Raw genomic sequence first — 23508 nt, forward strand, 5'->3', positions numbered from 1 at the left:
CAAGTGTTTTATATATATATATATATATATATATATATATATATATATATATATATATATATATATATATATATATATATATATATATATATATAAATGCAATTTACAAAAAAAACACATATATATATATATATATATATATATATATATATATATATATATATATATATATATATATAATAGTTTTTTTTTTTTTTTGTAAATTGCATTTTTTTTCTATACTGTTACTATTAACAGTAAATGTTACTGTTTTACTTAATTTTTTTTTTATAAAGTAAAAGCACCGTAAGTTGTATTATTAATCTGCAGTGCTTTGGTAATGCTATAAATCAATCTAATAAATCGTCGCTGTACTGAATTGGAGCAAGAGTAAAAAAGAAAAGCCAGAAGTTGAACAGGTGTGTAGTTTTATCGGTGCCCTGCCGGGGTCGCTGTTGCGCGCTGTGTTTCTGCTCGTCTCCTCCTCTTCCTCCTGCACGGCCTTTCAAAATCTCAATGAACGCCCCATTATAACAGACAATGTTGCACACTGACCCTAGCACTTAGCGGAGAGGCACCACATTCACAGCTTCAGCTCCAGCATCAGATCCAAACTCACACAGATCGGGTCAGTTTGTGCGCGAGCTCCGGATCAAACTAATGGACTTATAGCCGAGTAACGGAGAGAGAGAGAGCGCGCGCATCTGGGAGGTATGTTCTGATGGGTTTAACTTTGACTTTATCGCACATAAATCACAGTAATCTAACTCCTAATAAATTCATGCATTCTTCGGCACTGACCTATAATATTATGTGTCCTGCATATGGTTTGAGTCTGTTTCGTGATTTGGCGATTCATTTGTGACTGGCAGCAGTATTGAAGTTCAGAACTTTCTTTCATTTAACAGTGAAGGATTGTTTATTATTTTCTTTAATCACTAAACATGTGAGATAAATGAAGTGAAAATTAAGTGTCATTGATCTTAGCATGAGTGTGTATTTTGCGTGTTTAATGTTGTGTTTGTGTATTTAATGTTGCTGTGTGTGTATGTTGCTAAGAGTCTCTGTCACGGACTGATGACCTCGATCATCTGAGATTGCAGAACTGTAGCCATGTGATGAGGGAAGCAGTTTGGGTTTTCTACCGGTTGTGGCACTGTTTTTTATAATGACTCAATGTTTAAAAGCCATGCAAAATGAAGTGGAAACCGAATTAGGCACTAAAGTGAAGGAATGAGTCTGCAATTTATTCAAACCATCTGTTCATTTAAATGTGTCTGATGATCTGTGTGTGTGTGTGTGTGTGTGTGTGTGTGTGTGTGTGTGTGTCTGTCATTGTCCTCCTTTGTGTCTGTGTCTCCCTGCTGGACACTTGTGTGATGCGGAAATCAAAAAAGATGTTTATTTTATTTTTTTTGGATTGCTGAAATGCTGATGATTCTTTAAGTTTATTATGAGTGAATTATTATAGAGAGATTTCTCTGATTTCTCTTTTTCTATTCTAGCCCTATGTTTTTAACCTGTTGCTATCAGATGCTATAACAGAGCTTCAATGGGTGCCACTCGCTCATAACCAACAAATTAGACGTTATACATGTATATGATTTTTATGTAGTGAAATTATTTTGGGGAAAAATATTTAAATATATTCCAGCAGTATGTTTGTAGTATTGTGATTACTTGTGCATTACATTTTTACAGTTAGTCATAGAAAACATGCTTGTGATTTCCAGATATCATACTTTGCATTTATGTATGTGGCATAAAAATTAGTACAATTTAAAAAATAATTTAATAATATATAAAAAAAATATATATATTATTTTTAAATAATTAGTTTAATTTGATTCAGTTATGCTTAGTCTGAAATAATTTCTTAAAGTGGAATTTTGAGCCAATCTCAAAAATAATTATGAATAAAATTTAAATGAATGGCAAAAAATGTAATCTGGTTATCCCAAATGAATGGAAAAGACAAATAATTAAATAGGATAAAAGGTGTGGTTACCCTGGTAACAGCTACTTTTGTATTAAAATTTATATTATATATTACAGTCATATTTGTTTAGATTGTGATTTAATAGTATTTGACATAAATGATGTTTCTGTGCATTTTATATGGTTAGGAAAAAAAAACTCCTCTGAGAATCAGTTCCACGTTGCCTCATCCATATATCTGAGCGACTCTGAATCTGTTCTTCCTGAATAGAGGGACACCTGGCCACTCTCAGACGTCCTTGTAATGGGCTGGTCATGATGTCATTGACAAGGAGCAGATGGATGCCAAACTCCTCCCTTTTTTTTGTGTTTGTGTGTGTGCACCAACCACTGAAGAATAATAAATGATTGCACAGACTTCTATGCTTGTAAGGCTTTCAGAGGGGTCAGGGCTCCTTGGGACAAAAGACACCTGCGGCCTGCAGAGTGTGTGTGTGTGTGTTTGTGTTCATCTCAGATGTTATAACTTGTGTGTCCTGACGTTGGCCTCCCTCATCTGTGCTCCGCTCTGCATTTAGCCCACAGATCTCTTCTCTTCCTGATCGGAGGGATTGTGTGTGTCAGAAATAGTGCTCTAGGTCTGTATGCGCTCTCCATTTTTGTGGCTCAAGCTTCAGTGTTCCATCTTGAATCTTATTTACTCTGGGTAGCTATGAGCACGAAGTTCAGGGAAATGTTTAAAGGCTTAAAGTCATGGAAACTGAGCCATACAGTATATCATATTTATTTGATTATATATTGCTGTTTGTTAGTGTTTGCATTGCCGTTGAGTAAAACAAGCCTAACCATGTCTGTCCATGGGCACTTTTATTGGAGATATTTGTGCATTATCAAGTATTAGGAATGTCTCTTATAAACTGATATACTGATAACTATGATGCTATGGCTGACAATTGATAAACAACGGATTATTAAAATTACCTAAATAAATGGCACAAAGAAAAATTTTCAGCTTCAGCATTATAATGTTTAGTATGAACAAAAGTATAAATTGATATTCATTTTTTTAAGACATTTGACTGTTGACAAATGTTGTCAAAGTATAAAAAATAATTCCTATTTATTATACAATTTTATCTATTAAAATAAAATATAATAAATTTTAAACCAGGCAAATGAGCATGCACAATTACATATTGTGGCATATATTGAAATATATATATTGCCCAATAACGTGTATGGTACAGATATTTTGTGCACCCCTAATAAGCATAATTCTGTATACTTATTGATTTTAAAAAAAATTGTTACCTGACATAAAAATGGAAATAAACCCAGATATATAAAGATTTCTATATACTCCTTATCCAACTGAAAAGGTCATAGAAATCCGTTAGTTAAGTGTGGGAACATTGTACTGATGTTATAAAAGCTGTAGTCTTTAAATGGCTGACAATACAGCCTCCGTGGTAAAAGTGGCTGACCGGTGGGAGTGTGTCAAGCACTTGATCTTTTTGTTTTTTGTTTTTGCTCTTGTCCATTTTTTGTCTCTCACTCTGGTTATCTATGCATCTTTTTGCATCCTTGTGTTTTGAACAAGATGTTGGAGTTAAGCTAGACACCAGTGGATGGGGTTTTGTAATGCTGTCTGTGTCTCTGTAGGAAAGGCTGATGGATGGAGCGAGGGACCAGTATGAGGAACGATTGAAAGAGGTGTTTGAGAGTTTTGATGGCAGTGGATTGGGCTCTCTGAGTCCTGAAGAACTGACCGATCTCTGCCGGGCCCTTCAGCTGGAGGAGAACACACTGAACACACTCTTACACACACTGCTGGAGGACCAGATCCATGCACGGGTCAGAAATAATATAGATACACGTGTTATTTAGATTTGATTTCTTTTATAGTGGCATTTTCTATTTTGGTTTTATTTTATTTTAATGTAATTTTTTGTGTATTTGGGTGTGTTAAATTTAATGATGAGACATTAAATGCTGTTAATGGTTAAGAGAGTGTGGTTTACATTTCAGAAAATAACATTTGTTCAAAACCCAAACCAAAGAACTTTTTAGAGCATTAAAAACACAAGACTGCATGGGCTTGAATAGCATTGGTGAAAAGAGGAGTGATTATCTGCTACTGTTCTGATTTTTCAGGTTGATTTTGAACAGTTTAAGGATGCTCTGATCCTTGTGTTATCAAGCACAAACACAAGCGATCCAGAAGAATGTCTTGAACGACCAGGTAACATCCTTATAATATCTCGGCTGGTAGCCAAAAGGTTGCAATTTTAGACCATATAATGAACGGAGATCATTAAACTTAATGGATCATCTTAGATTATTGGCATTATGTAAGCTTGGAACTGGAACCAATATTGTGTAAAAAGAGTGGGTTAAATCCTCATTTTTATGAATGTCTCATTAAGGTAAAAAATATAATTGAAAAAAAAAAACAGTCTTTGGATATTGGTGTTACCATTGAGGCACCCTTTTTAATACAATATCTATACATGCTGTGATGTTACTTAAAAGTCACCAAACCTTTAGAAATAAATATGCATTTATTAATTCTATATATCAATTTAAATCTATTTATGACTAATATATATATATATATTTCAGTCATACATATATCAGATCATTCATACATTAGTCATAAATCATTCAGATCGAATAGTGAACAGCTGTAAACAAATACATCTATTTAACGAATATGTCTATTTATTATAGTTGACATTGAACACACAGTTTTTAATACAGGTTATGATCGAACGGTCCTGATCAGCATTTAGAAATCATGATGTAATCGAGAATGTATTACAAACCAGAGAGCCTGAGTGAAGAGAGGATGTAAGGTTCAATCTGGATTTAAGAGGATTATTCTGAGAGCAGTGAGGGTGTAAATGCAGACTATTCTGTCTTAAAACAAGCTCTTCTCTAATCATGACATCTCACAGTTAATGATGGTAGCCAGGACATTGCTATGTGGTTGCTGCAGTGTTCTAAATGCTTGCCTCATTATAAGCAATAGAGATGGTGATGCTTAGTAAACATTATTTCTGCTTAAAAACATTTGGTAGTCAACATTCATGTGTTACCCTGGGCCTCAATTAACAAAACTTGGAACTCATTGTTCTTTCATGTTTCTGAGGTGAACGATAAACAAACGATTCACAGATTTTGTTCCTAAAAATGTCCTCCGCTCTTATCAAAATGTGCCACTGGCTTGATTGTTAATTATATACCATGAATGATTTTGTAATGAAATCTGCAGAGTTTATGATATAGTTTGTTTACACTCTGTGGTGCCCATATCCACTACTGTTCAAACATTTGATGTGAAAATATATACTTTATAGTAATAAGGATGCATTCAATTGAACAAAAGTGACAGTAAATATATTCATAATGTTACAAAAGATTTCTATTTCAAATAAATGCTGTTCTTTTGAACTTATAGCATATCCTGAAAAAGGTATCATGGTTTTCACAAATCTATTAAGCAGCACAACTGCTTTAAACATTGATGATAATAAGTCAAATCAGCATATTCAAATAATTACATTTTAAAATGATTTACAATTTAAAAAAAATAATTACAGTATTTTTATTTATAAAGTTGTCTGACCTGATATATAAAATTGTCCTATCATCTCTCTCGTAGATTCCCCAGAAGTCCAGCCGCGCTTTGTAAAGGGCAGTAAGCGCTATGGCCGACGCTCTGCTCCGGAGTTCATTCATACGCAGACTGATTCACACACACTGGCTGAAGATGAGGAGCAGAAGGATGAAGATGCTCAAGAGAGCGATGACAGGACTGTACCCAGGAAACGTGAGGTAACAAACACACACAAACATGAAAAACAGTGAAGCTTAAAAGTTAAGCCACATTCTTCTCGTTTGGAATCAAGCATATCTGAATACACAGATAAAGCTGAAGGTTAAAGTTGCTATTTTCCTTCAGAAACAATCTCAATTATTCAGCCGCAACTAGCTCCAAAACGAATAGTCTGGGTCTGTGTTTTGGGGCTAGTTGTGGTGTGACTGTGTGTGTGTGTGTGTGTGTGTGTGTGTGTGTCTTTGCCCTCTGCTCTGACAGCAGTTTAGTTTGAGTTAATGAGATTTCAGACTCTCAGAATATACATCCACTTTAATGCAAACTATCAGGCAATGACGTTTCATGCTGAAAAGAATTTGATCAAAATTCATGCTGGCTTGTGTTTGTGAGCTTTTGTGTGTGACTCTGGCCACACTTCCCAGCAGGTGCACATTAATACACACTGATCTGCTGCGCAGAGCTCTCTCTGAGTCCGAAGTGTGAACAATCCTCCAGTTCTATAACAGCAGATGTGTGGGGTGTGTGATGTTTTTTGGGGGGAGGGAGGGCTTTCTATTGACTAACAATGACCCTTCCCCACCCCCTGGATTCCATTGCACGTATTCTCCATCTGCTCCCTACACCCCCAGAAATTCACTCTGTCCATATTTGAACACACGCACACCATGATCTTGACCAAACTATTGAAAAGTAGTTGATTGAGTGGCTTTTTTTTCACAACCTTTGGCTAGTTTTGGATTCAATGATGTAGGTTTATGGCAGATTTATTATTTTAGTATATTTATTTTACTTTTTATTTTGGTTAATAAACATGTATAACAATTTTTTTGTGTGTTTTTTTACATTTTTATATGTGTGTTTGTGTGTGTGTGTGTGTAAATGTAAATTTAAAAAACACAAAAAATTTATTGTGTGTGTATTTCAGTAAAAACTATTTTTAGTGTTTTTGAAAAATAGTTTATGCTTAACAAGGCTGCATTTATTTGATCAACAGTACAGCAAAACAGTAATACTATGAAATGTTATTCACTAATTCATTTTATATTTTTTTTTTTCTCTTTTAAGATATTTTAAAATGTAGTTCATCCATGTTTAGTCCAGTCTTCAGTGTCAATGATCCTTAAGAAATCATTCTAATATGCTGATACAAAATCAGGAAACATCTCGAATTATCATCGATATTTTAAAATATTTAATTACATTCATATTTTAATATGTAAATAGCTTAATATTTTCCTGTATGGGGTGCTACTTTTTTTCAAGATTCTTTGAATAGAACAGCATTTATTTGAAAATAGAATTCATTTTTAAAGTTATGAATGTTGTTATTGTCGCTTTTCATCAATTTAAAGCATTCATTTCTTAAAAAAAAAAAAAAAGAAAATTAATAAATCTTACTGACCCCAAACCGACCCCATTTTATTTTTTTCTTTCTAGCGCTGGAATGCTGACATAAGCATTTCTGAAGAGTTTGAAGCAGAAGGTTAGTTTAAATACTTTAAAAAATATATTTTTATTCCCTTTTGCAAGACATTTATACTGGATTGTGTGCAGGTCAGCTCCACCTCTGGAACCCAGATGAACCCAGCACACCACGTGGCAATGCGGTGCCACTCTGTGACCTGGAGGAGCGTCTGCATAACGCTTGCCATCAGCTCTCTCTGCCCATAAACGGCACGGCCACACTGCAACAGCTACACACACTCTGCCAGCACATAGGCATTGAGGTATTTTCCATTATCACAACCTGAGGGGCATTAAGTGGTTAAAGTGATCGTTCACCCAAAAATAAAAACTGTTGTTTACCCTCATGTCGTTCGAAAGCCATATGACCTTGGTTAATCTTCAAACACAATTTAAGATATTTTTAATGAAACCTGAGAGGTTTCTGTACCTCAGCTGAAAATCCAGTGTTTAGCATGTGTGATGCACTGAATGTATGTGTCGATCATTGTTTAGATCTAAATAAAAGCCTAGATCAAATCTGTTCATCATTTAAAATGGTTATATCTCTTCACAAGACCTGGATTAATCATCTTGAATCATATTACAATCCCCTTATGATCTTTTTGGTTCCATTTAAAAATCTTTGTTTCAAAGATTAACCAAATTCATATGGGTCTGGGCCAACAGGGTGAGTAAATGAAAATAGAAAATTACTTTTTGGGTATACAATCCCTTCCCGTACCATATTGTGTTTGAATGTTCCCAGGTGGGCGAGGATCAGTTGCAGTGTGCTGATGAAAACGCAATGGATGTACAGGAGTTCATCTCATGCATAATAAACCACAGCAAACCACCCACACCGTCAGCATCTACACCCTACAGACAATTAAAGAGACTCCATTCCACTCAGGTAGTACACAAAAATAGGCTGTACACAAACCATGCCTAAATATAAGTGTTAAACCTCTCTTCTCCATCTGTCTTTCAAGTTTGATGAGTCGGGCCGTAGGATCTCATGTGCTTTGAGCAGTACAATCAGTCTGCGGGTGTTTTCAGATTTAGATGATGGATCGGGACACGCTCCTGTGGAATCTCTGCTTTACAGGTGGATGGAAGAGGGAGTGGACAAAAGCTCAGAGATCTTACAGGTAACATATATAGACATAGAGCGTCTTCAAAATTCTGCATTTAAACTGAGATATTTGTAACAAGTTTTATATATGTGTGTGTCTGTCTGTAGGCTCTGGATTTTAATGTGGAAGGTAAAGTGAATCTGTCAGAGCTGACCGTTGCTTTAGAGAATGAGCTGCTGTGCACTAAGAACTCCATCCACCAGGCGGCGCTAGTGAGCTTTAAGGCGGAAATCAGACATCTGCTGTGAGTCCATGCATCTGAACTCTAGCTCATTCCAACTCTCACAGCTCACTCAAGCATGGGCCAGATCTAGAATTAAAACTGCTCCAGCGTACCACTGCATGATTCATATTTATAATTTGTATGATCATTCTAATAATAATTAAATTAAACTAATATACTAATATTCGCACCAGTTCATCATTCTCATTCACTCTAGAGTGCTTAAGCTGTCTACTCTGCATCACTCTAGATCAGTTTGTTATTCACACTTAGATCAGTGGTTCTCAACCAAGAGGCTGGGGCCCACTAAATTGGCTTAGTACAATTCCAAGGGGGTAGCAATATGGCACAAAAGGATTTAAAATAAGACAAAATATGTTTTAGAATAAGTTTATAAAGCTAAAAACATGATGAAACTGACATATTTAATATTTTAATTTGGTATCTTGACTCAGTTTTTATTTAAGAATCAGGATTACAAAAGTTTTGGAATACTTGGATAAAATGAATAAGAGGATAAAATGTTAGAAAATGAATTAAATGTTCAGTAGTCATGGTAATTAATATAATGAATTTATATTTGTTTTAATCTATGTCAAGGTCTAAAATGTTTTGTCTGGTAGGGGGCTTTGCAAATATAGTTTTGGAACATGGAGGGGGTTTTGTAGGTTGAGTATGTTGAGAACCACTGTTCCACGTCATCATTCGGACTCACTGAAGATCATTCCTGCCCTTTCTTTTCTAGCACTCAAAGTTGTGTTGGCTTATTATTCATACTTGAGATATTCTAATTTAATATAAGGACTTCATTTCAGATCACCCTAACTTGCTATTATGACACAGACTAGAATGCTAAAACCTAGTGTTTTCTCTTATTCTGAATCACATCTTGTTATTCTGCTTCAATCCAGGTCATTATTCAGACTCACTCCAGATTGTTTTTACACACTTGTGTTCTTTATTCGGATTTATTCAAGATCATTTTACAACCATCAGAACTCCAGTTTGCTTCTAATGTCCTACTTCTTTGTGACAGTGAGTGTGTTGACCTGGAAAGGCGTGAGAAGGAAAGGATTCGCTTTGATCTGGAAAAAGCAGAGAAACTGAAATCTCAGCTGGCGTCTGAAGTCGACGACCACCATGCTGCCATTGAGCGCAATAACGAGCTCAACCTCCGGTAACTTCACCTTCAATCAGCATTTTTATTCATTTTATGCATAATCCCCTGTTACCCTGTTCATGAACGAACCCATATTACTTTATACCTCAGAAAGCAGAAAGCTCTTATAAGATTTCAAATTTTCCAGTCCCATCTCTTTTCTGCATATTATCTGTGATGAGATGTTTTCACAGCTGTATCGATGTAGAAATGGCTGCTTAAACACAGAAGGCTGTTCTGTGGACATTGTTGGGTGATGCATGTGGGTGTATTCATATGTCAAATGCATGTGTGTTTATGTCCATGCATGCCATTTAAACAGGAAGTTGGAGCAGCAATATAAAGACAGTATGACCACTCTGAGGGCAGAGTTTAGTAAAGAGGTGGAGCTTGTGCATCAGCAGGCCAATCAGCAGCGAGATGAGCTTGAACAGGAAATTGGCAAGATGAGAGATGATGAAACCTTCCTACGAGAGCGGCTATCTCTCACCATTACAGTAATCCACATTTTGCATTGAGTTTTTATTTAAAAAAATTTTTAACACCATCAGTTGCCTGCTACATGTTCACATCATATTCCTGGCAACCTGTTATTTTAATTTTGATTTGAATTGCAAAATGTATTGTATTTGCTTGTCTTTATTAATATTGTACTGTGTAGGAAAATGGTCGTCTGGAGTCAGAGCTTATTGAGACCACAGAGAAACTGGTGGAGGCAGAAAACCAGTTGAACAAAGTGCAAAAAAATCTGGATGGGGTTTTGAAAGAGAAGGTACTGGAATTAGCATGGACACAGAAATCAGTTCTGACAGGAGAAACCTGCATATGTCAATAGTAACATCACCAAACTTTCCCACATCACTTCCTCAAGCCCGCTAACATCATTACAGACATCTGTTTATTTACACCAGGTTTCATACTGTTTTCATAAATCAGGGTATATAAGGTAGCCTATTTTGTGATTTATTTTTTTCTGGACTGGAAAAGTCAAGTAAATTGATTAAAACATAAAAATCTGTAGACCTTTTATACATTTTTATGAATAAACATTGTTCTAGTTATGCCAAGTTTTTATTTATTTTTCCAGTAAATCATGAACAATAGGAAAATGCTTTTGTGTTTAGTTTGGTGATTTGGATCCAGACAGTGCAGAGTTTTACCAGCAGGAGGAGCGTCTGAGACAGCTGCGCAGGAGCTACGAGGAGCAGTGCAGGGTCAGGAACCTCTCCTTCCTTTTTGTTTTAGTCTGTTGTTTCCCACTCAAATTCACATATATCTGTATGGATGTTGTAGGAGTTGCAGGATCGTATAGATGAGCTGGAAGCTCAGCTGGAGGAATATCAGACTTCTGGCCTCACACCCTCAACACGTCCCGGACTGAGTCTGTCTGATGAACTGGCCAGCAAGAGTCCAGACCCAGGTAACTTACATGACTGCTCATACTGAATACTCATAGATAACACTAAATGCTTACAGTTGGAGTCCATCTTCTGTCACATGAACTCAGCTGTGCTGGTGTGTGTGTGTGTGTGTGTGTGTGTGTGTGTGTGTGCGCATTTGTAGGTTCTCAGGAGCAGCAGCCATTAAACATGAGTCTAGAGACCGAGATGTTACTGGAGCAGCACCAACGAGAGATAGAAAACATCAGGGCAATGGTACAACACACATAAACTAAAACAAAAAAAAAAAAAAGATAGCAGTATATAGTTTTTGTGAGTTGAATGAAACCAAAGAAGGGGTTAGTGTATTTGCATTCAGATCAGTTTGAAAGCATAGTTCACCCAAAAATGAAAATGTTCATTTTTGGTGAACTGTACCTTTAAGGATTTTCATTTTTAGGTGAACTGTACTTTAAACATTAAATTATACGCCAGATTGTTCAAAGAATAAAAGTTGACTCTTACTGTTGCTCTCTGACCCCCTCTATAGGTTTATGAAGAAAAATGCAGCGCAGAGGAGGAGAGGAGTCATCTCTACCTGCATCACCAACAGGAGGTGCAGGTTTTGAGAGAAGAGCTGGCAAGAGAACAAGAGAGCGTGAACCGATTGGAGCAGGACATTTCTGCCCTCAAAACTCTCCACCAACAGGAGCTTCACTCTCTCACGCAGGAGGCGCAGGACGCTAGAAGCCATGCAGAGCAGCTGGAAGCAAAGGTGAATGTTTTGGAGGAAAAACAGTCTGCCTATGAGGAGCGGATCAGAGTGCAAGCTGAGGAGGTGAATCTGATGGAATTAAAGCACCAGGAGGTGCTGGAGGCCAATCTGCAGGAGCAGAGAGAAAGACTGCAAGAAGAGAAGGAAAAGGAAGAGAAGAGGCTCAAGGAGCAGTGGAAAGAAGAGCAAAAGAGCCATGAGGAGGTGCTAAGTGCTCAGCTTGAGGAGATGCAGCATAAAACAGAACAGGAGTGTGTTGAGCTGGAAAAGAGGCTCCGGGAGGACTGGGAGTGGGAGAGGCAGGATTTAGAGGAGAACAGTAAGGAGGCATTGCAAGCTTTGCTGGAGGAGAGAGAGCGGATGCTCAAGGAGGAATGGGAGCGGGAGAGGCGGGAGCTAGAGGAGACCAGTAAGGAGGCACTGAAGGCCTTGCTTGAGGAGAGGTTGGAGAGGGAGAGGAGCCTCAGGCAACAATGGGATGAGGAGCGGGATTCGTTAGAGAACAAACATCACACTTTGCTCCTACAGCGTTTGGAGGAGGAGAGGGAACACCTTCGCTCACAGCAGGAGGAGACCGAGAACATAATAATGGAGCATTGGGGGAGAGAGCGGGCTCAGCTGGAGAAACAGCATGAGGGGGCACTTCAAGCCTGTTTGGAGCAGGAGAGAGAGAGACTGCAAGGAGAGAGAGAGGAGCAGGAGAGGAGGTGGCAGCAGGTGCTGAACGAGGCGCAGAGTCAGATGGAGGTGGCGCACAGGGAGGCCATGCAGGAGCTGAGTGCCAAACACAGGGAGGAGAGAGAAAGACTCAGCAGCCTTTTGGAGAAACTACGCTCCGATATTGCTGAACAGAGGTAAGACACACTAGTTTGAATTACTAACTTTAAACCTTTGGCATTTTTATAAGTGAATTAAGACATTTTCTTTTAAGGTAGGTGCAAATTTAAATTGTATCTAGAATTCTTGAACCAAGATAAATGACCTGTATAAGAATAGAAGAGTTGTTTTCAGAGAATGGATCTTTGTGTATATTAAGAAAATTTAACTGTACTGTAGTGGTTCTAATTTTATTTATTCATTTATTTTTAATAATACAAACGTTTAAAAATATCGTATATATTTGAATCTTCAGTATATTTTAATGTGTTTTACCCATTTAATGCCATGGTAGCCATGGTGTTAAATTACAAACAAATATTTTACTGCACTGGCAATTTTATATTGTAGATTTGTACAGTATAAGCACTTTTTTTTTCTTTTTTTTTACTGAAATAAAACCAAGTATACTTGCATTTTTTTTTTTTTTTTACTTGGGGAAAAAATCATTTTAAAAACTTTTTTTAATCTGGCCCATGAGATCCACTTTCCTGCAGAGCTTAGCTCTAACCCCAGTCAACCTCATCTGATCATGCTAATCAGTGTTTCCAGGATCATTAGGAAATCACAGGTAGGGAAGTTTGATCAGGGTTGTAGCTCTCTGCAGTGCATTGGCTCTCCAGGACAAGATTTGAAGAACCCTGATTTAAAGGCAGCAAAGTCATGCTTCTTAAGATAATATGTCATGCTTTTGGATTTAACAACACTCAACTTGTCATTTTGAAATATACAGAAACCCCTATCAGCTATTCTTGTCTCCACTCTGCAATATGGTTGGTGCATATTTCTATAAGGTAATGTTATAAGTTATTGATGTTGATTTGGCCATGTACAGGAGAGAGCTGGAGAAACAATTCTCTCAGCGAATTGAAGAGGTGGAAATCCGTTTCTGTGGTGACCAAGAGGCAGTGTCTGAGCGTTTTCAGGTGGATTTACATAAACTCGAGCAACATTATCAAAATGAGATTGCAGCACTTACCCAAAAGCATGCTGCAGATCGTGCCCACTTGGAGAATGAGTCAGTGGCAGCCACCAAGGAAGCAGAGCAACAGTGGAATCTGTTGAGGGAGGTGCTGGAGCTAGAGAGGGAGGAGTTTAAAAAAGAGCGCCAAAGCCTTGAACTCTCACACATGCAAAATATTAAAGCTCTGACAGACAAGAACCTACAGCTTCAGGCCGAGCTGGAGGCTTTCGTCAGTGTTGCTCAATCCAAAGAAATTGAGCTGAGCCTTCAACTCAATGAGCTGCACAAGCATGTGCAGGATAGGATGGAGGCCAAAGACCTGCTGTTGGCACAAGCAGAGCACAAGTCCAATGAGCTAGAAGAGATGTTGAAGCAAGCGGTGGATGACTTTATCCAGGAGCGAGCAGAGCTGCAAAGGAGTTTGTCTGCTTTGGAGAGTAAACGAAGGGAAGTAATTTTATTGTCTGAAAATGTAAAGCTTGAATGCAGAATGCAAGAGGATGAAGAGCTTCTCTGTGAGGAATTAAAGGACAACAGAGCGGCTCTGCTTACAGAGAGAGATGCACTGGCATTGAGAGTGGTGCAGTTGGAGGAAACTTTGTTGCATTTGACAGGAGCCACTGGAGAACATTCTACAGAACCTTTTGGCAAACCTTGCGTAGAGTCCACTGTAGAAATTTCTGTAGAACCCAACGAAGATGACAGTGAAGAAACTGGCAAAAAATCCACAGTACACCGCTTTGATGAACTCAGTCCAAAAAGTCATGAAGTCAGTCCAAAGCATGTCATATGTGGGGAGTCTTCTTTAAACAGAGCAGATGAAGAGGAGTATCTGCTTGAAGGTACTGACCAAGAACTTGGAAATCCACAGCTACTCCGAAGTCAAGAGGTCGGAGTTAAAAATTTTATAACTTTGAACTGTTGTGCTGATGTTAAATTAGACATAGCTTACATAGAATCTAACAACAGTGGAACAGAAACCCCTGATTGTCCCAAAGTAGAGAATGAAAAGACTAAGGAGAATCTCAGTAATCCTGGAGTGGATGGTTTTGAAGATCCAGAACTGAGAGAAGAGCAGAATGATAAGAGCAACGGCACAGAGACTCAAAGAGATGACACTCTGAAGATGACTGAGGTTTTGAATTGCACAGAAACAAAAGTTAATTTCTTTGCACAATCTAAAGCTTCGTATAACCAGGAGAGCTTGCAACACCATGAATCTCCAAGCAAACATGACACCCAGGCTGAATACAATGGCAAACCAGTTGAACCTGAGATGGAAGAAAGTCAAGAGGACAGTATTCGTATTACAATTATTAAAAATGAAATCATGGCTTTTTTAAAGCAGGTTTGTACCCTAAAATTTGACACAGAGCAGGACAAAGTGGTTGATCTGAGTGATGTGTGCATGCAGGAGATCCTTACCCTTAAAGAAACAGTAATGCAGCCCAGCAAAGCTATAGAATGCAATAGTTCTCAGTTGCAGAGCCCTAAATGGCAGGATCTGGAGAAAGAGAATATCACAACTCAAGTACCAAAGCACTTTAAGCAAATCAAAGATGTGCAACTTGCTGAGATAAAGATCTGTTTTGAGCAAAGCATCCGAGAGAATTTGAAGCTTGTAGAGCACAACAAAAATCTGGAGAGGAGAGTCAAGAGTCTGGAGGACAAGATGCACATAGTCCAGGATCTCCACAAACAGCTGACATCTGTGCTAGAAGAGACTGCACAAGTTCGAATGGAGAATTCCAAACCGAAGGTACTTATCCAGGAACTTGATATTCAGGATAAGGTGCAGCAGTGGGACTCTGACTCTTCAGATACTTCAAACAACTCATTCCACAACTCCCAGCTGAAGCAGAAGATTGCTGTGGTGACAGAGCTTGAATTCTTCTGCTTGGAGTTTGAGAAACAGAACTCAGAACTATGCCGAGCGCTTGCTGATCTGCAGGGCAAATCTCTTAGGATCTATGAACAAATACAAGAGCGGAGGTACCATGTGTCCTTGTCTCCTGTGTCCTGCTTCAGTAGATCAGTATCCCAGCTCTTGGTCCCTTCTGCTCCGTCACTTCTGCGTGAGTGCCTGTCGTAAACCCAACCTCTTTGGAGAGATAGAGTCCCATCCACCATCATCACTCCCTCCCACACACTTGTTACTTTCTGGTGGAGATTTACTCAAGTTTTGTGACATACCTGTTTTGACCCAACCCTTGTCTAAACTCTTAAAAATGTTCAGTGCACTGTGGAGCATGTTGTAAGTTTAACAGACTAAGGGGCTGTTTACACCAAGCCTTAATGCAAGTATGCAGTTTTGTACCACCAAGTAGATTTACAGTGCACTCTGTGTTTAGGAGTGAAGTTTGTCGACTGGCTAAAGAGAACATCATTCTGAGGCACAAGATCTCCACAGTAAGAGAGGAGGACTTGAGAGAGAACCAGGATGACCTGCGGTAAGATAGGCACACTGAGAGTTCTTAACTGTTCTATATAAGAGCGGGTAAATGATGTGACAAATGTCTTTGGCCAGATTACATCACATCAAGCAAGGGAAGAGATCAGTACAAGCTCTTAGGAGACAGGTAAGGTTTATTTCCATTACCCAGATAGTTAAACTTTCTTCGATGGAGTTACTCTCAGAATTAGGATTCCTTTTACACCTAGGCTACATCCACATGAAGCCAAAACTTTCCCTATCCGATCTTTATTTTTTTTTCTCCTTTTGTCAAGAAATATCTTCGTCCACATGAAACCACGAAACCGACACAGAATGCTGGTCTGGCATATTTACTACATCGCTTTGTCACAGAGGTGTACTAAAAATGGAGACTTTGACTATGCTCATAAATCTTGTGCATGTTATACAAATGAACATGGAATAATACATTTATTAATCTGTTAATGTTAGTTAAAAAAAGACAATCGGTTATTGTGTGTCCATGTTTTTGTTGCTGTTACGTAACGTAGCGGTGTCTGACTAGGGGTGAGACCATAGACTGTTTATAAACATGGACATATTGTCCGTGACGTCACCCATAGGCTCCCGAATAGATTTTTTGAAGCCTAAAGTAGGCGGAGCGAGCCGTCACCACGTTTCCAGTGTGTCACCATGTGTCAATGCCAGGTAATCGAAAATGGGCAAAGAGGCGGGAGCTGGTTTATGAAACCACGCCCACCTAGCTCAAAGGTGGTGACCGCAACGGCAATCCACTTGTCACTCAAGTGGCTGCACCCTTAATTATGCAGAACTTTAAGGCTTAATATAATTTAAACGGATGACTTCTAAAAAAAAAAAAATCACACCCCTCACAGTTGTCATGAAGGGCAAAATTAGCTATATAGACCAAAATGATTTTTTTGTACCAGGCTGTAAACATGATTTTTTTTTCTGCTGTAAAGTTGGGCATTTTAACATGGGGAGTCTATGACTCCCTTTTGCAGGCAGCCTCAAGTGGCCAGTTGCCGAACTACAGTTTAAGTCACTTCCGTGTTGGCCTCATGAGAGAGAGCGAGAGGTTGCTGCACAAAAACGCAAGGGTGGCATTTTCAGCTCCATCCACTCTGGGACCCGTTTTTAAAAAAATATCGGTTTCACTCTCCCAAAACGTTGGATCAGTCTTGACGAAATGCCTGTATGATACAAAATGTTAAAAGCATATACAGCTAAACGCGTCTCCGTACGGACAAGGTTTTATAAATAACTTTTTGCCATCTATAATTAATATTTAATAATAATATAATAATATTTAACATTTGCATACACGTTTAAATGTTTGTATTTAATAATTTGCACATGTCCACACTCTTTATTTCATTTTCTTCAGCTCTCTGAGCCTCGCCGCCTGGGACAGCAGCTGGAGGAGGATCATTTTTTATTACAGCAGAATGCAGATCATGTACTTCGACATGCGCTCCAGGAAATGATACATCAACATGACAGCTCAGCCAATGAGAAGAATGGGGTATGGTTTTAAATGTGTCAGTTTAATATGTCCAAAAGTTTAAGTGGGATGACATTTTTTTCATTTTTTTTTCTCTGTTCCTCTCTATGCACACATACACAATTGCTTACAGTTGTGTGATCGGGAGGAGATGGTATCCAGAACAGAAAAGGAACTGCTTAGATCGGAACTCAATCGGTGCATAGAAAAGGTATGAAAAACAAAATCAATGAAAAACCATCTCACGCCCTAATCTCGCTATTTTTTTGTTGTTGTTGTTTTGTTTGTTTTTGTTTTGTATGGTGTTTGGTTTCGGTGTTTTTTTTTTTTTTTTTTTTATTTGATTTCATTTGGTTTTGGTTTTTAGCTTGAGAGACTTCTTTGGCAAATGTCTCTTGGTTTCTTTCAGGTCATGTCACTGGATTCATCTTTACAGACAGTCACTCAGCAGAATGCTCATCTCAAATCTGACCTACGCATCACACAGCAAGAAAGAGATGCCCTTAAACAGGAAGTGATTTCTTTGCACAAACAATTGCAAGCTGCCAAGGAGAAGGTGAGTATACTGTAGAGCACCTAAGATCCTGTCATTTGTTATATGGAGACATATAATGTTGTTTTATTAATAAAGCTTGAACTCTAAAGAGTGAGTGTTGCATCTTTGATCAGCTAATATGGAGACACTGAGGCAAATCTTTATCTCCCCCACCCCCTGAAACTAACTTTCTCTTCCTTCCTCATTCCTTCTCTCTATCTTCATAGCAGTTGTTGGAGGTTTCCGTTGTGTCTGCTGGTCAGGAACAAGGGAGGCATGTGTGGGCGGGGCTTTCTGAGCTGATGGAGGCGGAGCAAGCCTCACTTACAGAGGAGAACCTGCAACTCAAGCGACAGATGATCGAGATGAGCTCAGAGCTGCAGTCGTCAAAGGAGCAGGTCAGAGCATGTTTACTAAACACCAGCCATAGGATGAATGCAAGCATTTGATTAAGTTTATGTTCTTTGTTAGATCTGCCAGCTGGAGACATTAAGTTTGAAACAGAGAGGACTTGTGAAAACTGCAGAACAAGAAAAATCAGCCTTGAAACGTCAAATGGAGGCTCTGCGTGTACAGCTACTGTCCACAAGGAATAAGGTTATCCCCACCTCAAGTCCCCAAACTAAACTTTTTACATGCTTTTTAATGCTGATTGAAGCCATTACCTAGCAGTTAGTCCATTGCCATGTTCAAAATTGCATACTCTTTGGGTAGTTATATCTGTTGTCAGTTATATGTTGTCATTGTCAGCATCAGTTGTAACTTTATTGCCATTCACATCTCATGCACACTTATGCAAGTGGTAGGTAATTCAGGAACTGTGAATTTGGACATACCACACATAGTTTTTTTGCCTAATATTTAGTTTCTTGATTTTGGATTTAGCCCATGTTTGACAATGTTGGCTAATGCACGTGAGTAAAAGTTATGAAACTATTTAATACAGTCCTTTTAATATTCATTTTAATAAATAATTACATATTTACTTATTTCTTGAACAGTAAGTAAATAGTCAATATTTAAATAAACACTCCAAAATTACATAAATAAATAAATTAATAGCAGTAATAAACATGAGCGCTGCATGTTTCAGAGTCCAGTGCTGTTTGTGTTCTGCTGTTACCGGGGAAACCGGTGTATTTCTGCCGCTTCAAAAGCGCCTCCTGCTGGTAGAGCTGCTGTTGATAGGACCAATATAAAATTCAACCCATGTTTTTATGCTGCAAACATGCAGAGTTATAAATGTGAACTGGTGAATTCTCAATAAGATAATGCATTATAAAAATGTAAACAATTAGGACAATAAAATATATTTAATTTACAGATGGTTAGTTGTTTACATGAATAATTGTTAGTTTTCCCTTATGAAAATTAATATTGGTTTTACTATAGTAAAAGTGTAGTAACCATGTTTTTTTTAGCATATTGTACCATTTGTATAACCAGAGTTTTACAAAAAAAAATACCATGGTTAAACTATGGTTAGTGTCAGTGATTTGAAATGGCCAGAATTCACTGGGAGAACTATAAGTTGGGTTAACTTTTATAAAAACTTTCAAGAAAAAGTTTTATTAAAAAAAACTTTATAATCTATAACATTAAACTTATTTCTTGTTTTTGTTGAAACCTGTATCTGAACTGTAAATCATGCTTTTTACAATCATTTAACAGTTTGATGTTACCATAGATACTTCCCTTCTCTGCTTATATGGTATTCATTATAATTTAGCAGGTCTTAAAAACTCTTAAATTTGAGCTTTAAAATCCTGCAGAAACCCTGACAAACACATGTTTCCTCATAATAACACTCTGTTGTTTCAGGCTCAGCTGGCTGCAGTCTTACCTTCATCTCCTCTACATTTGCCAGGGGAACAGAGAGGACAGTACCATAGCGACGGCCCAGACTTCAACATGCAGGTAACAAGGCACACTTGCACCCAAACACTCAGCATCACAGCCGGTGTCCTGACACTTTATCCTACCTGTCAGATTGTCCTACTCTAGGGTTTACTGCACATGCACACATCAATATTGCGTCCTTTTTCTCATGCTGAACAACAATATTTAATGCATCTGCATTACTGTAAGGGTTGGTTTAGGGTTGTGGTAGGTATAGACGTTAATAAACCATAACTTTACAGTAGCATTTTTATGTTGTTGATTTGTACTACCCACTGTTTTAATGGGAGGTAGCAAAATCTGACAGGGTAGGACAAATCGATAGAACACCAGGATGAGATTTCTCTTGGGGTCACTGTAATGGTGTATATATGCAGCAGTTTCTGGGGAATATTTACTGTTTGTCTTGCCCTTCGGTGAATTGGGCCTGCTTGATGTCTCTGTTTGTTTGCTCTGTTCTGGAAAACACTTTCGTCACTCGTATACAGACTCTTGAGGAGGGATGTGGGCAGCACTGGGCCTGTTCTATTTGTAGAAGCAGTGTTAAAGAGACCCCTATGTTGTTAATGTGAATGGTGTTGGATGACACTCTTGGTGTATCTATATAAAGTGTTGTGGGTTTGTTTGTGTAAGTCTGTTCTATCACAACTCTGTGTGTGTGTGTGGATATGGATATAAGAAGTCTGTATATAGTGCTGTGTGTATGTGTTTTAACAGGTGTAAGAACTGTGACATCATCAGTAACAGAAGAATTGCCACCTGTGAGATCACCTCCACTGTGAACTCTGATCTTTAGTCTATGTGGTACAATCACAGAATCCCTCCTGCCAGATTTGGTTGTTCTTGTTTGGGTCAATGTAGCTTTGCTGCTGGTAATGACCTGAATCTGCCACAAGGCAGCATCATGCTGCATGTATGCTGGCTGCGAGTTGTTTCCTCTTTGGTCCAGATGCTGCCACATATGGAGTAAAATAGGATTTTGACATCAATACCATTTAAGGGCAGTGCAATCTATGATTATGAATTGATTTTAAGATCATAAGACATTTAAAAAAACAGTATTGTTTTGTTTGTTTTTAAGTTTGCACTGTTATGCCATCACAGTTTTAACATGTGATACTGCACTTCGGTTGTAATGGATGATTGTTCTGAGATAAATCTTTATTTTTTTTCATTTTATTTTTTATTTAGTTTAATTGTATTAATTTAAACTTCAATCCATTGCTTTATCTACCACTAAATTGTTTTATTGGACATTTTGCATCACTGATTTATAATTAATGAATGGTGTTTATTTATTGATTTAATTTACGGATTTTATTAGCTGAATTCTTTTGGATGTTTTACTTGGTTTAAATGTGTTATGTCCCTTATTGATGTGAATGTGTTTTTAGATATAAAACAGATCAAATAAACGATTAGGTGAAATATTTTGTGTAATGCATTTAAAGTTTAATAATAATAATAGTAATAAAAAGCTTTCTCTTAATTGTCTGTGACTTATTTAGATGTTCCTGATTTTATATTACATTACAAAAAAAAAAAATCAATTGCTCATATAATCTAATTTCGAAGATTTATTTGTTTTGCTCGTGTATATAATCTATTTTAGACATTTTTGTGTTTGTAGGGAAGGGAATGTACAGAAACCATGCAAAATTAATTACATTATTCTATGAGCACTTAACATTAACATAAACTAAGGTAGTGTATTTCTAGCAGACCAATTAACCATCATAATCTGTCATGACCTCTGACCTTGGTCTGTATGCCCAGCAGGACGAGCGGGAGGTGGTGCTGTTACAGATGGAGGAGAGAATGAGAGAAGTGGAGCTCACGCTCAGAAACCTTAAGCTGCTGCTACAGGAGAAAGTCTCTCAGCTGAAAGAACAGGTACAGAAATCCACAAACGTTCTCCCCTGCCCTTTAACCCTGTGTCCAAATCAGCCTCTCAGTTCTGTTCTCTCTGCTTCTGCAGGCGATCAGGAACAGCGAATCAGATGTGTTGATCAAAGACCTGTATGTGGAGAATGCTCAGCTGCTCAAAGCCTTGGATAAGACAGAACAACGTCAGAAAGTAGCAGAAAAGAAGAACTTCCTCCTGGAGGAGAAAATTTCCAGCCTCAATAAGATTGTCCGTGACCTCGGCCCTTCACCAATGACTCCTGCACCCTACCACTTCACACGCTCCTGATTTTAAACTGTATTACACATGATTTTAGTCATATAAGGCATTCCAGTATGATTTTCCTCTGAGAAACATGGTAGCAGGATGTCTGAGCTGCTTTTTAAACAACGTCAAGCTCCAAAAAAAACCTAAGTAGTCCATATGACTTGTGCACTATATTCTAAGTCTCTGAAGCCAAACAAAATAATTTTGTACTGAACAGACTGAAATTAAGTTTTATTTAGGCTACTGAAAGTCCTCCCCTCTGCCATAGATCCCAAATCTCATTCCCATTCATTTTCATTTCTGGGTGAATGTTTCCTTTATGTTTAAGTGCTTTTAACGGTTTCATTTTATAGCTGATTCTTTTGAATAAGCCATACTGTGCTATTACTGGTGAGTCTGGACCTCAAACTGAAACTGGAAGTTGGTCTTAAGCAATGATGAAATTCCTTAGATCTAGAGAAGCTTGTCCAACAGCTGAGGCCCCCGTGTTCACACACACGCATGCACGCGCAACCGCCTATCATTACATAGTATTATTGAAATGCAAACAAAATCACTGATTCCCTGCATCTCAGATAAGGAAATTAAAGGGCAAATGAAACAGTGTTTCTTCACAGTTTTTTCCTGTTTGTTCTAGTGCATATTATGTCTTTGTGATTGTTTAGTTAATATAAACACTTTTCACTTGAGAATGTGCGCCAGAAAACATCCCATAATGTTACTTTAGTTTGTATTTATTTTGTGTGCCTATTTTTCATTTATGAACTGTAATCATGTATTATGAGCACTGTGAATATGAATAATACGGAGTACATTAAAATATTTATGTGGAGTAAAAGAAACTCAGAGCTCGGAGATGTCAGCCTTGTGGTAACCAATGTGTAATTTGTGTGTGGAGAGGAAAATGACTGGTTATGATGTTTCATTTCAGGCGTCTCTGAAGGAGTACGGTTTACAAGCTTTGATGCTTTGGGGAAAAAAATGCACAGAGAATTGCAGGCATTTAACATTTTGAAATTGCTTTAAAATATGTGTCCTTGTGTTTTTAGTATTGTAGCAGATTTAGGTTAAGTATAAGTATAAGAGTAAGTATAAGATATGCTTTTCCATTATTTATGAAAATGATGTTAACTGACCCTTGAAGTTTTGATTGTATAACACTTGGATGTAAAACACATTAAACATTCTTTTTTTTATATAAAAAAATGTTTTTCATTTGAGATATATATATATATATATATATATTCTGTTTA

General features: G+C 37.7%; 2 protein-coding genes across 8 annotated transcripts; both read left to right on the plus strand.

Annotated features, from left to right (window-relative positions):
* Positions 1-477: 477 nt before the first annotated feature.
* On the plus strand, positions 478-23448 carry LOC128026008 (ninein). 7 transcript variants are annotated; one of them, XM_052612679.1, is made up of 26 exons: positions 479-690; positions 3580-3771; positions 4072-4159; positions 5582-5754; positions 7193-7238; positions 7310-7482; positions 7968-8111; positions 8191-8349; positions 8442-8578; positions 9594-9734; positions 10039-10213; positions 10378-10488; positions 10841-10930; positions 11010-11136; positions 11280-11371; positions 11646-12724; positions 16062-16160; positions 16238-16289; positions 17532-17669; positions 17782-17859; positions 18058-18204; positions 18411-18581; positions 18655-18780; positions 20005-20100; positions 21859-21975; positions 22061-23448. In XM_052612679.1, the coding sequence occupies exons 2-26, from the start codon at positions 3589-3591 to the stop codon at positions 22274-22276; spliced, it is 4158 nt and encodes a 1385-aa protein (XP_052468639.1). In that variant the 5' UTR covers positions 479-690; positions 3580-3588; the 3' UTR covers positions 22277-23448. The 7 variants fall into 7 exon arrangements, with proteins under 7 accessions (XP_052468645.1, XP_052468646.1, XP_052468639.1 ...); XM_052612682.1 differs by having other exon boundaries at positions 21862-21975; XM_052612683.1 differs by having other exon boundaries at positions 18414-18581.
* Positions 13064-16047, plus strand: LOC128026009 (ninein-like). Its single transcript, XM_052612687.1, has one exon. The coding sequence runs from the start codon at positions 13574-13576 to the stop codon at positions 15800-15802; it is 2229 nt and encodes a 742-aa protein (XP_052468647.1). The 5' UTR covers positions 13064-13573; the 3' UTR covers positions 15803-16047.
* Positions 23449-23508: the final 60 nt, after the last annotated feature.

The sequence above is a fragment of the Carassius gibelio genome, chromosome A13 (assembly GCF_023724105.1).
Source record: "Carassius gibelio isolate Cgi1373 ecotype wild population from Czech Republic chromosome A13, carGib1.2-hapl.c, whole genome shotgun sequence".
NCBI classification, from domain to species: domain Eukaryota; kingdom Metazoa; phylum Chordata; class Actinopteri; order Cypriniformes; family Cyprinidae; genus Carassius; species Carassius gibelio.